Source organism: Photinus pyralis, unplaced genomic scaffold, assembly GCF_008802855.1.
Source record: "Photinus pyralis isolate 1611_PpyrPB1 unplaced genomic scaffold, Ppyr1.3 Ppyr1.4_LG9, whole genome shotgun sequence".
Taxonomy (NCBI): domain Eukaryota; kingdom Metazoa; phylum Arthropoda; class Insecta; order Coleoptera; family Lampyridae; genus Photinus; species Photinus pyralis.
Window position 1 is genome coordinate 23,148,383 of NW_022170878.1, and position 15,133 is coordinate 23,163,515.

At 38.0% G+C, this 15,133-nt stretch overlaps 1 protein-coding gene across 1 annotated transcript; it reads right to left on the reverse strand.

The window, feature by feature from the left end:
• Window positions 1-784: 784 nt before the first annotated feature.
• Window positions 785-6,636, reverse strand: LOC116180100. Its single transcript, XM_031499934.1, has 2 exons — window positions 1,880-6,636; window positions 785-1,849 (listed from the first exon to the last, which is right to left on the reverse strand). Exons 1-2 carry the CDS (start codon window positions 6,044-6,046, stop codon window positions 857-859), a joined length of 5,160 nt encoding a protein of 1,719 aa, XP_031355794.1. The 5' UTR covers window positions 6,047-6,636; the 3' UTR covers window positions 785-856.
• Window positions 6,637-15,133: the final 8,497 nt, after the last annotated feature.

A 15,133-nucleotide genomic window follows, 5' to 3' on the forward strand; every position in this document is an offset into this window, starting at 1 on the left:
TAAGCAAACGTCAAGTGACATTTCCATGGCAATCGTGAAATTACGAACACCCAGCCCATTTAATTGGACATGTATTCGAGTATAACGTCAATATGATTTCATTGTATTTCCTATTTTTAAATTGTACTGCAGGTATAATAAAAAATACTATAATATACACGTGTATAATTGGGCTTTAAAGCACTTGCAACGTTAAAGGCACTCCGCTTCGTGTCGTGCCATTAAACTCGTTGCGCGTGCTTTAAAGACTTGATTATGCACTTGTATCTTAATATACTATTTTCTACTCCCATCTCTAAAATGTCTAATTTTGCACTGACATATAGTGCGCGAAGCATCATTTTAAATACGACTACTCATTAGATACAGATTGGTGGCCCGTTCGGGTCTTTTCGACCATTATAACACGCCCGAAGTTTCATTAAACACAGCTTGAATTTTGTTGACCAAGTCAAGTTGGTAGTTTGACGTTTGTCATTCTGACATTTATCGTTAGCAGAGCTGGGTAAAGCCCTCTTGAAAAGGGCTTGAAGCACTAAGCACCGAGTACTTTGTTTTGATAAAAGTGCTTGCAAGCCCTAAGCACTTTTATGTGATGAAGGAGCTTGGAATTACCAAACACTTTCTAAAGTAATTGAAAATACAAAGCACCAAGCCCTTGGAAAGTGCTTGAAGCCATTAAAAGTGCTTGAATCATATAGTAATTGACAATGTTTCGACATAGCTCTCATAATAAAATTGTGGACTGTAGTAAAATGTTTAATTGCAAACCAAACGTGAAAATATACAAGAACATAAATTGCGACTACTACAAAAATGCATGTCAAAGTCATGCAAAACTTAAAATATATCGACGTCACTCATTCTTGCTTCTGCGCAATAACGACCTCCTCTGGTTTCCAGGATCGGACTCGACATCCTCCCCCCCTTGGAACGGCTGTTCAACATCTAGAGGCAGAGGACAGACCTTACGAACTGCTCTTGTGACTTCCGAATTCGGTGTTTTAACGCTGACCACCCGCACGATCCCATCTGAGCCAGGGTGTAGGTGTGTGATTCTGCCTAGGGTCCACATTTGTGGGGGGCGATGCTCCTCCATTAACAACACTGGGTCGCCGACCTTGGGTTGGACCCCCTTGCTTGAACGCCATTTCGACCTTTCCTGCAGACTAGTGAGGTATTCTAGATTCCAACGCTCCCAAAATTGTTGCCGGATGCGACAGATCTTTTCATAACTCTTCAACGAATTGAATGCTCGTTGTGTCACCTCCTTTTCGGGTATTGTCACCAGCGCCTCGCCAATTAAAAAATGGCCAGGGGTCAAAACGGAATAATCATTGGGATCGGTACTCATAGTGGTAAGAGGACGAGAATTTAATACGCCTTCTATCTGACATAAGAGTGTATAAAAGTCCTCATATGTAAAATGAACATTATTAATTAATTTGTATAAGAGACATTTTGCCGATTTTACCGCTGCTTCATGCAAGCCACCCATATGCGGCGAATTGGCAGGCATGAAGTGCCATTCGATATTATTTTTTGTGATAAAATTTTGCAATTCTTCATTTTTTGTTAATAAAGCCAACTCGTGCCTTATATTCTTTAATTGATTATAAGCTCCGACAAAATTTGTTCCGTTGTCCGAGTACAATTCTTTGGGAATGCCCCTTCTGGCTATAAATCGTTTCAATACTAGCAAAAAAGTGGAGGCAGTCAGGTCTGTGGCAAGCTCTAGATGTACAGCCTTGCTGACTCCGCAAACGAAAACACATAAGTAACATTTTATGAATTTTCTATTCCGTAATTTACTATCATTAATTAGAAATGGGCCTCCGTAATCAACAGAGGAAGTATAAAATGGCCTTACGGCGTTAGACCTCATGGCTGGCAAATCTCCCATAAGAGGACTATAATTTAACGGTTTAGTACGAAAACAAATGATACACTTCCTCAATACTCTTCTGACAACATCTCGACCGCCTAGAATCCAGTACCGCGTTCGTATAGTTGCCAGGACTGCTTGAGCACCCGCGTGCAAGAGTCTCGCATGCTCCTGCTTTATTAATAATTCGACATATTTATGATTTTTTGGTAGTACGATGGGATGTTTGCTATTGTACGACAATTGAGAATTCTTCAACCTTCCCCCCACACGAATTACATTATTGTCATCTAGAAATGGGTTTAATTTTAACAATCTGCCTGCCGCACTCGCATTACCCACTTTCATGTTTTTTAATTCAGCCTGAAAGGCTTCTCCCTGTACTGCCTTTACAACTACTAGCCCCGCCTCGGCCAACTCTCTACAGGTTAATACTCCTTTCGTTTTAATCTTGGCACAATTTTTGAAAAACCGCCTACACCATGCTAGCACACGAATTAGTTTAGTGAGAGTTGAAAATCTTTCGAATAACTCATAGCTTATGTTTACAACCGCGGTGAACACTGTGCTTGACGATCGCATCTCCAATGTTTCAGAAGTTTCATTTTTTACTTTAGAAGAGTACGTTATTTCGATGGATTCCAAAAACTCAGGGCCTTCAAACCAACGATTTTGCTGCAAAGTCTCGACAGAAACACCCCGTGTAACCAAATCCGCGGGGTTAAGTATACCGCTTACATGTGACCATTGACTGGCCTCAGTAAGCTCCTGAATTTTCCCAACGCGATTGGATACAAACGTTTTCCACGAATTCGCAGGCTTATTTACCCAGCATAGTACTATGTTCGAATCGGTCCAATAATGTTCTCTTGCGAATGCAAGCTTAATGTTCTTTTTTACGGTCTCAACCAATTGAACCAACAACACAGCTCCGCAAAGCTCCAAACGCGGCAACGTGATTCTTTTAGTTGGCGCGACTCTGGATTTTGCACATAATAACGCAACCCTGACTTCACTACCGTACACCGATCTGACGTAAACCGCACAACCGTACGCCTTCTCAGAGGCGTCACAAAATCCATGTAACTCAACATAATCAAATCTTTCTAAGACAACGTGACGAGGTATTTTCAACGCTCTTACCTTTTGCAATTCACCCCAGAACTTCGTCCAAATTTCACCAACGTTCTCCGATATCTCCTCGTCCCAACCTAACTGTAACGGCCAAAGACCTTGTATCAAAATTTTCGCAGATATTACTACAGGCGACACGAGTCCTAGGGGGTCAAAAATTTTGGATATCGCGCGCAAAATGTTTCGTTTGGTTAAGGTGTCTAATTCCTCGTTGTCGATTTCAAATTTTATGATGTCTGCTTTAGACTCCCAAATAATCCCTAAAGTTTTAGTATCCTTATCATCCTTAATTACGTGCTTATCGCCTACGCCCTGTATCGATTCCAATACCGAAATCTCATTGGAACCAAATTTTCTTAAATTGAACCCCCCCTGCCGTAATATACTCGTTATTTGTAGTCTAAGGGCAACAACCTCCGCCACGTCCTGTCCACCAGTAATCAGATCATCAATATAAAAATCATCGGTAATTACGCGACACGCGTGCTCGTACTTAATTTTGTTTTCATTCGCTAGCTGTCTTAGACATCTCGTGGACAAGAATGAGGCAGGCGCAGTACCATAAGTGACAGTTTTGAGTCTGTACAAATTTAATTTATCCTCGTCTCGCCATATTATTCTTTGCAGGTTTTGAAAATCCCTTTGTACCCATACCTGACGGTACATTTTCTCAATGTCGCCTACTAACACTACGTTGTGTTTCCTAAATCGCATCATTATTGAAAGTAAATCATTTTGAATCACCGGACCCACCCTCAATATGTCATTTAATGATTTTCCGTTTGTCGTTTGAGCACTAGCATCAAAAACTACGCGCAATTTTGTAGTGCTACTGCCTTCTTTCACGATCGCGTGGTGTGGAATGTAATAAATTAATTCCCCTTCATCAATATCGCTTCGGTGGTCAATCGATTTGACCAATTCCATATGGCCTAAATTGTGATATTCCGTCATAAAATCCGAATAATTGTTTTTCAACACGACATCTCTAGCCAATCGCCTTTCTAGGCTTAAGAATCTTTTTAAGGCTGTTGCCCCACTCTCTCCCAACTCGCACCCCTTAAGGGGGAGCTGCACGATGAACCTACCGTCGACGTCCCTACTCGAAGTGTTAATAAAGTTGACTTCACACTCTTCGTTCTCGCTTGCGTATTCGCGAGGTATTTCGAAATTCTCAACCTCCCAGAATTTTTGCAACTGACCTAGTAGCTTCACGTCTCGAACACAAGTATTGCAATTACGCTTTTGAACGAAATCCTCGTGCGTAATTTTTCCCGTAACGAGCCAACCCAATTGAGATTCTCTTAAGATAGGTTTATTTTTCCCCAACTCGAGTTTACGCGATAATAATATGTCATAAAATACTTCCGCTCCGATTAATATGTCCACCCTTCCCGGCACATTAAAATCCACATCTGCCAAGTTAATATCGGCCGGAATTTGGAAATTAATTTTGTCAAATCGTACCGACGGTATGGTGGCTGTAATTTCATTAATAATCAAAAATTTTAATGTTCTACTAAAGTCATTGTACATAGAACCAATCGTTACTTGGGCTTGGTTGTGAATATTACTGACCACATGACCTATTCCAGACACCGACACGTTTGTTCTTTGTTGCTTTAATCCTAACATTCGATAAACACCTTTACCAATGAAGTTACTATCTGACCCCGAATCAAGCAAAGCCCTTAGTGGAATATTTTTTCCTTGAGAGTTTCGTACCTTAACTATAGCAGTAGTTAGGAAAACGTGGGCGTTGCGTGTGTTACAATGCGCATTTAGCCTTTCTTCAATATCGTTACCAGCAGTGGAGGAATCTTGAATGACATCCGTCTCTGTACTAGCACGATGGAGATGTAGCACGCTATTATGTGCACGCTTGCAGATTCTGCACCTAGACGCCTTACAAAACCTTGCCGCATGACCCCTCTTTAAACAATTCAAACATAAACGCAATTCCCGAATCTTATTTATTCTATTTTCCACTGTCAACTTCACGAGCTCAGGACACTTATAAATGAAATGGCTGTCATTGCATATTAGACAATCATTTCTTGCTTCAGATCGGTCGGAAGCAACGTTCATTACAACCTTACTCCTAACTCCCTTATCAGTTTTCTCTGCAAATTTATCCCCTTTGCTCCCTTGTATGGTCTCTAATACGCGACACTTGTTAACTAGAAACTGCATTAAATCAGATAATTTTGGAAGGTCATTTGATTCCAAGGAATCCTCCCAGGCCTTACGCAAATTTGTGTCCAGTTTATTGACCACCATGTATATAAGTATAGTGTCCCAAGTACTAACGGGTTGTTTCAATTGTTGTAATGCACCGATATGCTTATTGAAATCATCGATAAGCCTACGCAAAGATGAAAAATTGTCCTTTATTAGCGAGGGCATGTCAAATAACGCTTGAACATGATGGTTAACAACGAGTTTTTCGTTTTCAAACCGTTCTTCCAGTAACTTCCACGCGATAGGATAATTTCGCTGTGAAATTTCCAAAGATTTAAGTACCTCTGCTGCAGGCCCCTTTAAACATGTATTTAAGTAATAATATTTTTGTATCTGGGAAATGGCGCTATTTGATTCTATTAGTGCAACAAAGGTTTCCTTGAAATGATACCAATCCTCGTATTTACCATCGAAAGTGGGCAACTGAATTACAGGAAGGCGTACGTTTTCTTTGACTAAACTTGTCTTATTTTCCGTCGATGAAGCATTGCTCACCGATGCGTCACCGGAAGACGCGATAACCGCCATGCGTTCCCTGGCTGAAGCAACGGCAGCGAAATAATTCGTCTCAAAATCGCGTTTTAATTCTGAATAATCGTTTCTATCTAATGATTCGATGTGTAAATGAACCTCATAAAATTCGTCGTACAAAGGGTCTATTTTATCTAACCTGGACTTGATTTCGAAGGCTGAAACATTCTCATTATCGTTAAGCCAAACGGCAAATTCGTTCACCCTACGTACTACACTATCGCGTTTTAATTTCGATACCTTTAAACTGGCCATTATACGAATGCGTTATACAATATTGGTATAAATACAAATTCAATGAACGTACGATTATTGCCAGAATGATGCCTAATGCCCACCAACAATACTTGACTGTGCAATCGCGCTAAATTCACAATTTCCCAAGAGATTTGCACAATGACAACGAACGATTAAATATAATGTATAATGATACCATAAGCGACACTCATACGACAGAAATAAAGCGTTTTAAATGGAATAACAAATAAGGTGCGTAAATAAAACAATGGTAAGGACACTGACCTTGTTCCTCTTGTTAGCACGTGGTTGGTAAGCTTTTCGAACGTGACCTATATCGTTGCTATTCCATCTTTCAATATTATCGATTGTCGGCTTGCAATCACATCCGGGTCGTTGGACCATGAATCGACGTAGCTCTCATAATAAAATTGTGGACTGTAGTAAAAATGTTTAATTGCAAACCAAACGTGAAAATATACAAGAACATAAATTGCGACTACTACAAATGCATGTCAAAGTCAAAGTGATGCAAAGCTTAAAATATATCGACGTCACTCATTCTTGCTTCTGCGCAATAACGACCTCCTCTGGTTTCCAGGATCGGACTCGACAGACAATATAAATTAATATAAATATAAACAATATAAAGCACCTTTCATATTACTGGAAACCAGGGTTTCTAGTCTATAACTTTTGATTGAGACGTCTGATCGAAAAAGTACGAATTGATTTGGATTCTATACGCACCCAAATTAATAAGCAAAAGTGTTTTCCCGAGAAATTTTGGTGTAGTCGATTTTTGGTAAAAAAGGAAGGACTGTCTTTTTTTGAGCCCCGAAAAAAAAATTGTCTCAGATTGTTACAGCCCTTTGAATTTTTTTTCGAAAATGGTTTCTGGTCTATAACTTTTGATTGAGACGTCTGATCGAAAAAGTACGAATTGATTTGGATTCTACGCACCCAAATTAATAAGAAAAAGTGTTTTCCCGACGAAAAATTATGGTGTTGTCGACTTTTGGTAAAAAAGGAAGGTTATACACTGCCTTTTTTTGAGCCCCGAAAACAAAATTGTCTCAGATCGACCCGGAAAAAAAATTTTCTTATAGAATATGGCCTGTAGAATCCATAATTTCAAACAGTTCCAGGATTGGGCTACTAGTTCAAAAGTTATAGCCCCTTGAATATTTTTCAAAATTGGTTTCTAGTCTGCTGGAAACACTTTAAAAAACACGCTAGAAACAGTACTTCCGCATCGTAATTATACTGGAGGAATTAGTGGTTTTATCGCTAAAGTTTTGCTTGTACAAATTTTCGTTTAAAACGATTAGGTAAACAAATAGTATATTGAAAGACAAGTGTTACAATGCGACCTATTGTAATACGACTATCTTGTGGCACGAGTGGCGACGCGAAGCGTAGCCACGATTGTCCGCAAGATAGGAGTATTACAATAAAGCATTGTAACACGCGTTTTTCATACTATTTTTTCTATTTCGGTGCTTTAATTTAATTTAAAAAATCATTATCAGAAACTATAGGGAACGTTAGAGCTAACATGTTTTATGTTGGGAACACTTTTTATGCCGTTAAGTTTTAGGTTGGCAGCGTAGTAAGACTGACATTTTGAAATTCAAACATGGAAGTACCCAACGAAGTACCTACTTGTACTAACTAGTAACTGCCAACTTAAGAGGTTAGTTACCAAAAAAAAACGACTATAATCACTGTCTTTGTACAACTGTTTTCGGCCGAAAACAGTTGTACAAAATCATCATTGTAACACCGAAATAGAAAAAAAATGTTGTTATGTTGTTATCGGTACAGTACTCTCCCCGTACCCATGGGTAATGACTAATGTAGAAGTAATAACTGCATGTGCTATAAAAGTAGGTACTACAAGAAAAAAATCCAGAATGTTGCTCGGAAATTCCTTGACACTTGTTACTTGTAAGTACGTACCTACCGAGACCTATCTTCTGAAATAATTGAAATTAGTGGCTCCGTTAACTTAGCACCACCATTTCAAATTTTTGACTAAAGACAGATTGCGCTAGAATCCCTATGGCTAGCGCCAGCTAGCGCCACTTTGAGTTCAGCTAGCGCCTTTATAGATTTTGCAGAAAAGCCCTTGATTTTCGGGGGGTGCTATGTTAACGCTAGCACCACCATTGCGTCCGATCATTTCCAAAAGCAAGCGCTGTGTTCGTCAGAGCTAGCGCCAGCTAGCGCCACAAATTTTAGAGCTAGCGCCACCCCCCAATAGTGAGGGGAGCAATTTTTCCTAGCACCACTATTTTGTCTTTTCATGTAAAATTTTGACGTTTTGTGTTCTGCTGACCTAGCGCCAGCTAGCGCCACAAATTTTAGAGCTGCCATCACCCTCCAATAGTGTGGGGGGAGGGGGCACCACCATTTTGTCTTTTCGGGTAAAAATTTGATGTTTTCTGTTCTGTAGACCTAGCGCTCAAGTTAACCTAGCGCGTTTATAATTTTGCGGTGTCTGTCCGTCTGTCCGTTAGCACGATATCCTGATAACGATAACGAATTGACCGTTTACGATGAAATTCTGTAGATGGATTCTTTATCAAATTTGTAGATCGGAGTTCGTGAATTGGCAATGTAGACCAAATAATAAAGTAAGCACTTTTGACATCTCTGTGAGTTATGAACCGAATTGTATGAAATTCAATATGTGTATAGCTTTAGCCATATAAAACGCAATTCCAAAAGTAGAGCCTAATCGATCAACATTCACAGTGCTCTTTTCGCATCTCGACCATTTACAAACCAGATTGAAAATTTTCTTATTTATGGACGCATTTAAAAGAAATTTGATACATAACCACTTGGAATAAAAGCAAATTTAACGCCAGTTTCAAAATTTGGTTTTGTGCATGATGTGTGGTGCCAATTTTCTTAGTTATGGAAGCAATTAAATGAAATGTCATACATATACACTTTAAATAAAAACAAAACTAACACCAAGTTAGGCACTGTGAATGTTGATAGATTAGGCTCAATTTTTGGAATTGCGTGTTATATAGCTTAAGCTATACGAATATTGAATTTTATGCAATTCGGTTCAAAACTCACGCAGATGTCAAAAGGGCCTTACTTATTTTTTGGGATACATTACCAATTCACGAAATTCGATCTACAAATTTGATAAAGAATCCAACTACAACATTTCATCGTAATCGGTCCATTCGTTATCGAACTATTGTGCTAACGGACAGACACCGCATCTGGGATGGTCCAACTCTTTACCTTTTTTAAACCCGAATGTGCAAATCTGTCCCTCTTAGGGTCGGAAATAATAATCAAATTATTTCAATTTGAAATCCTTTACTTTTTGGATTGATCGTTCTGTTTAAAGTAAAAAGTTCCAATAAAAATACTAAAATTTGTATATAAAGTAGCAAGATTGAAACCCTTCATTTCGAAGTAAACTGACGGTGAGGTATGCAGGTACAAACTTACTTAAATCGTTTATGAATGCACAAAAGTTGTAAATTATTTGTCACATCAAGGGTTTACAGGCGCGTCAATTGTGTGAATGTTGGTAAATCTGTATTGTTAAAAAAACACCTTTAGATAGTAGTCGACGTGACGTACATAGGTATATAATTTATCGAGAGTAAATACACAAGAGCTTGATTTTTAATCGCATAATTTTATTTTTACACGAAAGTTTTGTTGCAACGGAAAAAACTCGAAACCAAAAGTGTGATAAAATCGCGACAGTTTTAGCTGGAGCGATTTTATTAATATTATGCTTTTGATCGAGAGTTTTTTCCAGGAGGCAACAAAATTTGAGTGAATTAAAAATAAAATTATCCTGACCAAGGTCGAGTGTATTTTAGGGAGATTAATAAAAGACAGTAAATTTTACAACCACTACATATTTTACGTATTCCTACACGCATTTTTATCGCTGTAAAAAGCTACCTAGCATTTAATCAGATAAAAAATCATCTGATTGGTTAGAATTTAAAACAATCACCTAGCTGATTGGTCGTATATTAATTGAGTGTATTAATCATATAAAATACATATGCCTTATTTGCACCATAAAAATTAGTTAGCTACGGAAATTACACATAAGTATATAAAAACTGCTTCTTTGTTTTTTAGCAGAATAAACAAACATGCTGATTGATTTAACGACTTTATATAGGTTATGAGTAGGTGCGTTCGTTGAAATTTTCAAATTTTGTACTGCGCTGTGTTCTAAACGATTTAGCTCGCAATGCTGTGGTAGTGAAATTAATACTGTGACTTACAAAAAAGAATTGTTTAGTGAGTAGAGCACAAAACAGAAAAATTTCACAAGAAATAGTACCTATTATGGAAATTTTAAAATTAAAAATTCATAATATAGTACGGTGCAATTAGTCGACAAAAGGGCTTAACCTAAACATCAAAAGTAAAAGTTTCCCATTAACTGCAAGTTGTTCTATACAGTCCACATATTGTTTGGTAAAAAGTTACACCAGTTGGTAAATTAGTAGTTTTTCTTAAATATTTAGAAAACTATGGGGTTTGGCGAGAAAAGTACCATACCCAAAATAATCTACATTAAATTGTGAATAAAAATGGTCTTGTGTATAATCTTGCTCAAGTCAACGATTCCAGAGTTACGGAGGGTGTAAAAGTAGACATTTTCGTATTTTTTCGATTTTCTGGAAAAATGAAATCATGTTTGAAGTAAAGAACACTGAAGATCTGGCTTGTATTCGTTACCAGTGTTACTTGCAAGCTATTTCAAAGCATCCTATACATTCACTGTTCAAGTTGGCTGCGCTTTTCCCCACTTCAGCAGCTACCAGGTAGAACATTCATTTAGAACTTACCATCAGGTGCAGCAGTGGCTGCATGAGAAGAAGAACCCGATGAAGTGGGAATGCAAGATTGTCGAACACCTGAGAGCAATAACAACACATCCTGCAACTCCCCAGGAATTACTGTCCCTCATAGTGGAAGTCTCTTGAAAAAATGGCCCCCCTTGAGAAGGTGGTAAGGTTATCGTTCCTTCAAAGGACTTATCAGTAACATACCACCGGTCACTAAAGCGCAATTTGTTTTAACCGGTTTTAACAAAAAAAATAGTTTCCTTAGTGATAATCTCATATTTTTTCCAAAAGAATCTAAAAAAAAAGATGAAAAATTTCTACTGTTACACCTTCCGTAACTCTGGAATGGTTCAATTTAGCAAGATTATATATGAGGCCATTTTTGTTCGCAATTTACTGTAGATTATTTATTTTATTTCGCGCTAAATAGTATAGTTTTTTAAATATTTAAGAAAAACTTATCACAACTACTAATTTTCCAACATTTACTTTTATTCCAAGTGGTTATGTTTCAAATTTCATTAAAATCCCTCCATAAATAAGAACTGCACTGCGCATGCGCAAAATCAAATTTTGAAACTAGCGTTATATTTGCTTTTATTCCAAGTGGTTATGTATCAAATTTCATTTAAATCCTTCATAAATAAAAAATAAAAAAGTTTGCAATTCGGTTTATAAATGGTCGAAATGCGAAAAGAGCATTGTGAATGTTGATCGATTAGGCTCAATTTTTGGAATTGCGTTTTATATGGCTAAAGCTATACGCATATTGAATTTCATGCAATTCGGTTCGTAACTCACGGAGATGCCAAAAGGGCCTTCCTTATTTTTTGGGTTACATTGCCAGTTCACCAACTCCGATCTACAAATTTGATAAAGAATCTCGTAAAGAATCCACTTACAAAATTTTATCGTAATCTACAAATTTGATAAAGAATCTCGTAAAGAATCCACCTACAAAATTTTATCGTATTCGTATCGTTATCGAGATATCGTGCTAACGGACGGACAGACACCGCAAAATTATAAACTCGCTAGGAGCTCGTTAATAAATGATAATCATTTTCTTCCATGGGAATCGTGGTCCCCATTACACTGACTGGCCGCGTTACCTGCACGTTGTATGGCAATACTTAATTTGTCATAAGTAAGTGGTAGCTCGGGGTTCCTCAGTAATATTGGTAATGCGTTTTCCCAGGTACCTATTCCACAAAATTTTCGAGCTTCTCTACACCAAGGTCCCAATGTCTCTACTGCGAAAGGTATAAAAATATGGTTCTGTTCTATAATAATTGAACTGTATTTCCTTATTTTAATACTTGCCGCAGATTCAGCTACCACACCACTCGTTTTACTAGAAAATTAATCCAAAATATTTCAGTGGTGCCAAGTCATAAAGTGAGGAAAAACTGTCCCAGACTACTTGGGTGTGGCGCCTACTCTTAAGATTTTGACTCTATCTGGGAGATGTCAGCAAAACACAAAATAGCAAAATTGTACACGAAAAAACAAACCGATGGTATTATAAAAAAAAGACCCCCACAATGTTGGGGATTGGGCGTCAGCTCTGCGCTACGTTTAAAGAACACAGCGCAGCGCTTGCTTTTGGTAGTCATCGAACACAATGGTGTTGTTAAGAGGCTAATAAACCACCCCCAAAAGTTAAAGGCTTTTTGCAAAATTTATAATTGCGCTAGGTTAACTTGAGCGCTAGGTCTACAGAACAGAAAACATCAAATTTTTACCCGAAAAGACAAAATGGTGGTGCCCCCTCCCCCCACACTATTGGAGGGTGATGACAGCTCTAAAATTTGTGGCGCTAGCTGGCGCTAGGTCAGCAAAACACAAAACGTCAAAATTTTACCCGAAAAAACAAAATGGTGGTGCTAGGAAAAATTGCCCCCTGCACTATTGGGGGGTGGCGCTAGCTCTAAAATTTGTGGCGCTAGCTGGCGCTAGGTCTGACGAACACAGCGCTTGCTTTTGGAAGTGATCGGACGCGATGGTGGTGCTAGCGTTAACATAGCACCCCCCGAAAGTCAAGGGCTTTTTTTGCAAAATCTATAATGGCGCTAGCTGAACTCAAAGTGGCGCTAGCTGGCGCTAGCCATAGAGATTCTAGGGCAATCTGTCTTTAGTAAAAAATTTGAAATGGTGGTGCTAAGTTAACGGAGCCGAAATTAGTGTTACGTGAAGAAATGCACAGATAAAATTTGTAAACTTTTAGTATGTAGGTAATAATTCTTAATTACAAATATAAAAGGACAATAAAAGATAACAATTCCTTATAATCAAAGTAATACAGATATAAGGGTTAAGACTAAATTAAAAAAATAACTTGCAAACCAAAATTTAAACTTCTACTATTCTTGGTATTTACTATTTTGGCGGTTTGATGTTATTTTCTGGCCTTTTATAAAAATGTTTAATTTAGTGGCAAGTGCATGGTAATTGATTAGGTACTTTTTTTGCCGTTCAGGTAATGTATTTTATGTATTATATACGCGGCAGTAAATTATCTGATTATACCTATCGTAATAACTATAACAAAACTTAACGTATGCCGGTATGCCCTAAATATGATAGGGCAGCGTTAATAAATGGCAGAACTATTACCTCTTCCTTTTTTTGTTCGCGAAATCGTACGACCCCTTTCACAGGAAACCACACAATACGAAAAACAAGAAGTCAACAGTGAGATGTGCAGACTGCAGACTAATCACTAATGAAGCACAGAACACGTAGGTAACGTCAGAGTAGGAGTGAAGGAATGAGTAAGACTAAGGGTTTTCTAAATTCGTCACCTAATTCACGATAAGAGCTTCGTTATGAAAGTGCTTGAAGCCCTTAAAAAGTGCTTGAAGTTTTTTGAAAGTGCTTTAAGCTCTTTGAAAATGCTTGAAGCTCTTTATAAGTGTTTGAAGCTCTTTATAAGTGCTTGAAGCTCTTTATAGGTGCTCGAAGCCCTTGATAAGTGCTTGAAGCTCTTTAGAAGTGCTCGAAATTGTATGAAAGTGCTTCAATCAGTTCAATAGGGCTTGAAGCTCCAAGCACTTTTAAAAAGTACTTGGTAATTGAAGCACTTTTTCCTGAATTACGAAAGTAATTGAAGCACAGAGTTCTAAGCACTAAAAGTAATTGAAGTCCTTTAGCAAGCACTTATTTTCAAAGCACTACTCAGCTCTGATCGTAAGGCGAACTCCTGTTTTTCAAAAATGGACACAGAGAATGATAAAAGAGAGAAAAATGTTATCGCTGCTCCTGAAATAAGGCAAGCGGCAACAGAAAACCAAATTTTGAAACTGGCGTTTGATTTCCCTTTATTCCATGTGCCTATGTATGAAATTTCGTTTAAATACTTCTATAAATAAAAAAAGTTGGCACTGCGCATGCACAAAACTAAATTTTGAACCTAGTCACAGCCAACCACAAGAGGGAGCCCCCTATTTTGACATTACACCATATCAACTTGGCCGGCTTCTTGGTTGGTGGAGCACCGAGTGGTACGTGAGATAGGCCGAGCAGACCACCAAGTATACATGCTCCGTCCTCTGCCATCTTTCAGATGAAATGTTACACCTGTAAAAAAATACAGAAACGGGGTACCAGTAGTCCAGTAAAAGTAGACATTGACCCAGAAATTTGAAAAAACAAGCTGAAAATTGGCATACTTGGTGAGGATGGTGCTAGAACTAAATCCTGAAAAGTCCCAAAAGATCCCGATTGGGGAACGGACGCCATCTTGAAAAAACTACCCCTAAATTTGATTTTCCGATTTTTGAGCATAACAAATGAACGGATGGTCCAAATTTCGTCGTCAAGGTGTCAAAATGGTTGTTTTGATGTTTGTTTTGAGTGAAATAATTATTTCGTATAATACGATGCCCTTGCAAATGTGACCTTTTTAAAAAAAACCACCCCCATCATGGGTTTCTCTCTTTTCCGACTGTTGTTGTTAAATAAAGCTTGGAATAATTAGTATTGATGTTTCTAATCGTTCTTCTTGACGTTCTCTATCTTCAGAGTTCAGAACAAGATTGAGAGTACTAACTAAGTGAACACTATTTTATTCATTATATTTTTCATTATTATTTGCAGTCAGGTTAAGTTGCACGTAAAAAATATTTAAATGCATTTTACAATTAATGTAAATAAGCGCGGAAATCCTTTCAACTATTCGCACATGCGTTACTAAGCAACCGTAGCTTCCAGATTTATTTATTTCTTTTAGGAATTGGAAACAGAAGGT